This window comes from Acanthisitta chloris, unplaced genomic scaffold, assembly GCF_000695815.1.
Source record: "Acanthisitta chloris isolate BGI_N310 unplaced genomic scaffold, ASM69581v1 scaffold44613, whole genome shotgun sequence".
Taxonomy (NCBI): domain Eukaryota; kingdom Metazoa; phylum Chordata; class Aves; order Passeriformes; family Acanthisittidae; genus Acanthisitta; species Acanthisitta chloris.
In genome coordinates this window covers 4,079-11,224 of record NW_008666225.1, presented here as the reverse complement: position 1 = coordinate 11,224, position 7,146 = coordinate 4,079, and the positions used below count along the sequence as shown (strand labels likewise).

Here is a 7,146-nt window from a genome sequence, read left to right as displayed (position 1 = left end):
CACGGCCCCAAGGCTGACAGAGCTCAGCGAGTGTTTGGACACTGCCCTCAGCACAGGGTGCATCGTTGGGGTGTCCTGGCAGGGCAGCAGTTATACCAGTACTCAGCAGCTGGGCCCGAATCAAACTGGGAAGACTGGTTTCCAGAGAGAATTCACTCAGTGACTCCCACTAATTTTAGTAAAAGCCAGTTCCCCTCTCCAGAAATGGCAGCCCTTCAGAGTCCCACGTGTAGAAAATGATCTGTTACACATTTGTCTCTTTGCCTTCCTGATCCATATACTCTACCAAGTCCATAAAAATATTACACTGGACTTTGCCTGAACAAATGAGAAGATGCCTCAGTGTCAGTGAAAAAGACCAACACAGAACAAATGAAGTTTGATTTTTCCAAGTCCCCACAATATCCAGAATCACCTTAGCCTGTTCGCTTGGAAGCAACTGATCCTGGAACAGCAGCACCAGTATTCCCACAAGGAGATGACCAGGAAGAGATACTTCTGATGGGAGTTATTTTCTCCTTTTGGAAATTACATCCTGGTTTGCATTTCTCAGCTTTCAAATCCTGTTTTCTCTGGGGGGAAAGAAAATCCATACAGGAAAGCACCACTTTCCAGACACACACCAACTGTTCAGCCAAGACTAGCAGTAGCTGCAGCATCTCCATACCCAAGTTGTGGTTATAAGCACGGAGTTCTGCAGAAGGAAAAGCAAACTTCAGACACCACCAGCACCACAGACCTCTGACACAGTGCTTTTTTAGCTACAGGTCAAGTCCCAAAGACTTTCAGGTTTTTGTCATCAGAGAGCTTCAAGTTTTATTACTGTTTAACTACAGTTAAGGGTATGTAAGGACTGAGTTTATATTAAGCTACCAGGCCAGGACTGGGCTCCCTCACTACTCTAAGACAACCCACACACTCCCAGTGTGGATTTTATGTGGATGTTTAGGACTCAAAGACATTCATGCTCTAATAGCAGCTAAGAAAACAAACGAACAAAACCCCACATACACACCCTCAAGAGCCTCTTCCCCACCTGTTCCACCAGAGCTGGAATCCTGTCCCTCAGCCAGTGGGTTAGACCCAAGGCACACACCCAAGGCCGACTGGAGAGCACTGCCCATCCCAGTGGGGTTTCACACGCTCCAGACCCTCCTCCTACACCTTTATGTCACACTGAGCAGGCAGCAGCAGGCACTCGGGATTTTTTTCTGTTTAGGCAAAGCAGTATCACAGCATTCCCTCTTTCAGTGCTTCAAAGACACTTCTGCCTCTGCTGTAGAGGCAGAAGGGAACTTCTGTCTGTTCCCTTCTGCCTCTACAGCAGTACCAACCCAGGCACACCTGCTCAGGATGGCTGCAGCCAGCCCACTGCCCTGGGCTCCAGCTGCCTTTGTGCTTCCCTTTCTCACCAGGAATCCCCCCATTCTCCCCAAACTACAGCTCAATGTTTTCCACAGGCTTTGAAGCTGAAACCCATACTGAATCTTTAAGGTCTTCCTAAATCTTTCATTTAATTAAACATTAAGGAACTGCTGTCAGCCCTTTGCAGAGCTCACCTGATGTGATACAGCAGATATGACCATCACTTTCCTCAGACACACATGCTTTAGGTATCAGAATTCCTGAAAGCACCTGAAGACTCAGGGAATATGCCTGCATTTACAGGCTCCAACACTCCCAGGCAAGACTCTTTCTAGTTAAGAACTGAGGACTTCTTAAAGTCCCTATGTGCTGAGAGCTACAAGCTCAAGTTGTTCCTGGAACAACTCCAGGAGCATTACCGCAGCATCTCCAACTGCCTTACTTCCAAAAGTAACAAAAATGTTACCCTGATACTAATTGGGCAATTGCAACAGACCCAGATCACAAGTAGCAGTGCCAATTGAGCTTTTCTTCAGCATAGCTGCAGACTGACAGTCTGGTGCTTCTCTCTGTGAAGAGACAGACATCACTGCCTGCTTTTTTCACCACAGCACACAGAGCCTATGAAAAACACTGTGAGACTTCATAGTAAGGGAAGTTGTTGGTTTGAGTCCTGATGCAAACATGACCTGACTACAGCACACTATCCCTGATTCTAACTGCACAGATCCCAGGGTTTGCCAGAGCCCGAGGAGAGCCAGCAGCTCAGAGCCTTCAGCCAGAGCCTCGCAACAGGTGTTACACAGCCCTTGCCCTGCTGTATGCTGAGACACTGATGGCCAACAACTCCTGCACATCAAGACAACTTTATTAACTGAGTGGATGTGCTGAAGGTACACTCTATCAGCTCCCTTTTCACCTCACTTCAGAAGTGTTTACTAAACCTCAGACCATCACAGTATGCAGTGGGCACAGCAAGTGCAAGGGTTTTACATGGTAGTTCTCAGTGCAGTGACACCGGTGAGGGCTGAGGTGCTGCTAACAGAACTGAAACACTGCAGGCTCAGAACTTGCTGCACCTTCAGCTCCCCTGGGGCCCCACAGCCCACTCCCACCACCATCTGCACACAGGTGAGTATGGGACATGTCGACAGCTGGCTCCTGCCAGCTGGGAACTGAACATAAGACAGTACAAAAGAAAAAAGTCCAAACTGAACCTTTATACCTCCACATACCCCTTTTTAATATGTTATTTTGCACTGTGTACAGGAAAACCAAAAATAAACAAAAGGAACTTTAGCCAAACTCCCCTTCCTCCTCCAGCTTTATTGATAGTTTAAAATTACATTTTCTATGTTCTAGGACTTCAATTGCTTTTACCATCTTACTTTAAAAACTGATTACAAGCAAATTAAACTCAGTTGTCTAAGTGATATAGTATACAAAAATAACATCTTGATTTCTGTGAAAATGCATTTATTTGCAACTCCTGAATAGCTCCAAATTGTATATGCTGTGAGCACTGATGTCTGGGTTTCAGATTGACTTTGAGATATTTATTCAAAAGCTTCCCATTACGTTCTGTAGCTCCAACATGAACATTCACTGACTGAATTACTGTTACTTTTAAGTTTATTTCCGATTTCTCTCTCTCTCTCTCTCATGGCCATTAACAGGCATGTGCATCTTTTTTGTTTACTCCCACTCAGCTATATGCTCTAGGTAGGGCCTGATGCAGATATTACTTGGTGTTAACAGCTACTGAGGTCAGACAATCCAAGGCCATTGTAACAAAATTGAAGTTATGAGGAAGTTTAGACACTTCCAGAATTTCTTTCCTCCTGCATAGGATCACTTCCACGTAACCCAGAGAGGGTTTTTGCTGGTCTGACTCAACTCTTCCCACTCATCAATCCCTATTCACCAGTGGCACGGAAAGGGGGTTCTTTAACAAAGCATTATACATAACACCTCTACCAAACTAAACATAAACATTTTTGTAGTTAAATGCAGAAAGTTGATTTTTCCACCCCTTTCCTCCTTTTACACGGCAAGTAAAGCTCACTGGCCTGGGAGTAGCCTCTATCTGCCAACCTTTGGCCAGTGAAGAGGATTCAGAGAAAAATAATACAACCATCAATCAGAAAAAGGAGGGGCGACAAAGGAAAATCATTAGGCTGTAGCTTCAATTGTGCATTCCCGTGCAAGGTGCCCTGACTCGCCGCAGCGGTAGCAGTTGACTTCACTGGTCTTGCTGCAGTTGATGGCTACATGGCCAGTTTCACCACACCTGCAGAAAGCAAAGAGTTTATCAGAACCACCAGAACAGTTACACAGAGAAGCAATCCTATTCTGTCAAGTACATTATCTACTTCAGTTTCATGCAGCACTATTTCCACATTCAAGACTTCGGTTCCTGTGTTCCAGAGTTCTTTGAAATGAGGCAAGTTTGTCTTCACAACTGACAGAACTGTTCCCAAATGACTAACTCACATGAACCACTGTATATGGCAAAATAACTGTACCTCAAACACAGAAGCTTTTAGGTCTTACGTTTTTTCCCTCCCCTCCTGTCTGCTAGGTTTTGCCTGATCCCAATGCTTCTACCTGCAGTTTAGCCTTGTTTTGGGAACAATTAGCTTTAACTCAAATGCACCATGTTCTCTCTCCTTCCTCTACAGAAGAGAATGTTGGTGGGGGTGAAGAACACTGCACTGAGGAACTTGTGTCTCTGCTGTATGCCTGCATTCACAAACCAGACAGCACTCTGGAGATGGCATTTCAAACCAATTTAACACCCACTTCTATCTGTGGTTCCTATTGTTTTGGGAACAATTAGCTTTAACTCAAATGCACCATGTTCTCTCTCCTTCCTCTACAGAAGAGAATGTTGGTGGGGGTGAAGAACACTGCACTGAGGAACTTGTGTCTCTGCTGTATGCCTGCATTCACAAACCAGACAGCACTCTGGAGATGGCATTTCAAACCAATTTAACACCCACTTCTATCTGTGGTTCCTATAACCATCTTTCCTGCGGGGGCTGATTGTGCCAGCCAGCTGATCTGTGCAGCTGGAGTTTGCCAGCTCCAGCACAAGACACATGGTACCCAAGTCTAGTCAGTTTGTGCTGTGGACAAGTACCTCCTGTTACCTTCTGTGCTATCTCCTGGATAGCTCGAGTGACTCAACAACTACACTGTGTAGGCATCTAGAGATGTGCACAATGGACTCTGTACTCCACTCTGCTAACAGGTGTTAGCAAGTCTTAGTTTTGAACGACAACAGGTAACTGTTCAAAGAAACACCTTCCTGGTCACAGCTGAAGCTGCATTTCCCAGCCAAACTCAGACAGAACGCATCCATCACCTGAAGTCCATTTTTCAGCTGCCTCCTGCTAGTCCTTACCTATAGCATTTCACTTTGGTGCAGTCTTTCTGAATGTGCCCGAACTCTCCACAAGAATAGCACTTCTGCTCGTCTGCGTGGTCACAGTCGCGGGCCAGGTGCCCAGGCTTGCCACAGTTGTAGCAGCACTGCTCTCTCTCCCTCTTGGGCTCCTTGCAGTCCTTCGCAATGTGGCCACTTCTACCGCAGTTATAGCAGGCTTCCACAATAAGAAAAACATACCAAACAAGACTATAAAACCTTGGTAGCCTGAGGGGTAGCATGCTTTGAACTGGGCTCGTGCACAGCTTGCTCCCAGGGAACTGCTGCATCCTTCTCTTCAACCACAGAGCTCTGCCCATGGGATTGAAGAGATGGAATATTTAGTGATACTTACCATCCTCCTGAAGATCACAGTCCTTGGCAAGATGGCCAGACTCACCGCAGCGGTAACAGATATCCGGGAGAGATGAGGACATGAACTGGAAGCCTGCTTGAAATGGGTAAAAGGAGAAGAAAAAGGCATAAGTATTAAGTTCAGAATATTCTTAAGAGTCAATCATGTACACTGCCAGCTGAACTGACAAGTCAGCTTCACTCTCAGAGCCCCCGGCAAAATTCTTACACAGAGGTAAACTCTCTGGGTCTTGTTACCAATTTGTGTCCCAAGTTCTTCACTTCATTCTGACAAAGCCAGCTTTACATGCTACACAGAGCAGTCAGCTAGAGATCTTGCTGCACAAACAAACAGAAACCCACAGCCATCAGTCACCTCTGCCACGGCTCCTCATCCCACGGCCACGGCCCATTCCACTGGGGCACTCCCGAGCCCAGTGGCCAGTACGTCCACACTTGAAGCACTCATTGCTGCTCATGGCTGCAGATTACCTGTCTGAGGAACAAAGACATCTTTAGAACACTGTCTCCTCCCCCAGCCAAAGGCTACATTAAAATGAGATTCAGAGGTTTCCCATCCTCCCAACAAAGGCAATGCAAACCCAACAGGACTTCCAGCTAACTCAATCTTCTCTTGCACAGTACACCTGATCACAACTATTAAAATCACTACAGAGGATAAAAGCCTGTCTCCACTTTCCTTGGAGTAGGGCAGCAGCGAACAAAGAGACAGTGTGCTATAAAACTTTCCCTTTAATTAGTTTTTGTAGCCAATTGTCACTTCAGAAACTTACAAAATGCTTAGGAGAGGGGAAAAGAGAAGCAAACCCCTTTAACTACTGTATTACCAGCCTTAATGTTGTTCCCTGTTCCAATAAAGCACTTCTTCCTTATCCCTCAGTGAAACTCAAAAGCCAGCTATTATCTCTGCACATTATTTCCTCCTGGTAGTTATACTTTCTCTTGAAGCATCTGCCTGGCAGCTACTACCTTTATTGACTAATCAAGCTTCACTCTAGAAGCTAATTCTAAGAATAGGCAGTATTAAACCTAAAGCCATAAAGAACACATTGAAGATTTTAGGCTTTTTATGACCCCTCAGTAGCAGTTAAACTCCAAAACCCAAAAATTACAACTCGTAATTAACCTACAGCTCAGGATGCATATTCCACTCCCAGGTTTACATGACAGAAAATGCTTTAAAACAGACTTCCCTAAAAGTCATCAGACACTTGCCAGCTATCTAGAAGGCTAACTTGGAAAACATCCTTAGAATGCTCGGGAAGATTCAGACAGGCATGCCTGTGGGACAGCACAAGCCCTGCTTTGCCCATACTGGGAATGGAGGTCAGCACTTCAGCAACACAGTCAGGCTGCACAGGCTGCTGAGGCACTGGGCAGGATGGCACAGGTAGAACAGACTGTGGCCAGTCACAATGCCACAACTCCCCTGAGCTGTGCCAGAGCAGCACAACACTGCTAGAGCTACAAGGAAAAGAATGAGGAAGTTACGCATTTAAACTGGAGCGTTTTTTAATCTGTGCTTGAAGACACGTTTAAAGTATACTAGTCTAAAAATATGCATGTCCAGCTTTGTTTTGGTGAAGTCTGCTGAAGTTCAAATACCTCACATGCCCTCTCCCAATTCATTGTTCTTAACCCAACAGAAGTATACCATTATCTGGCATGCTGGGCAGTTTACCTGATCCCCCATCCAGATAATCCTCCTGTAACTCAGCAATTGTTTCATGTTAGAGAATGCTTCCCTCCTCTCAGGCCATCCAGCACTCCAGATTACAAGAACATTAATGAGCTGAGTCTTGAAGAAAGCCACTACAGAAGCAGAACAACACATGACCTCAAGAAGGAACCAGAATTAGCATCCTAACATTTACCTCCTGAATGAAGTGTATATCTAAACATCAATTTTTATATAGTTATTTATTTTAGCACCCAAATGTTTAGGAAATTTACTATTGCTTTTAAGCCACTCCTCCCTC

General features: G+C 45.3%; 1 protein-coding gene across 3 annotated transcripts; it reads right to left on the bottom strand.

Annotated features, from left to right (window-relative positions):
* Positions 1–2,588: 2,588 nt before the first annotated feature.
* On the bottom strand, positions 2,589–5,649 carry CNBP (CCHC-type zinc finger, nucleic acid binding protein). 3 transcript variants are annotated; one of them, XM_009072003.1, is made up of 4 exons: positions 5,523–5,649; positions 5,148–5,243; positions 4,772–4,970; positions 2,589–3,655 (listed from the first exon to the last, which is right to left on the bottom strand). In XM_009072003.1, the coding sequence occupies exons 1-4, from the start codon at positions 5,623–5,625 to the stop codon at positions 3,538–3,540; spliced, it is 516 nt and encodes a 171-aa protein (XP_009070251.1). In that variant the 5' UTR covers positions 5,626–5,649; the 3' UTR covers positions 2,589–3,537. The 3 variants fall into 3 exon arrangements, with proteins under 3 accessions (XP_009070251.1, XP_009070252.1, XP_009070250.1); XM_009072004.1 differs by having other exon boundaries at positions 2,661–3,655; positions 5,148–5,240; XM_009072002.1 differs by having other exon boundaries at positions 2,661–3,655; positions 4,772–4,978; positions 5,150–5,240; positions 5,523–5,625.
* Between the last annotated feature and the right edge of the window lie 1,497 nt (positions 5,650–7,146).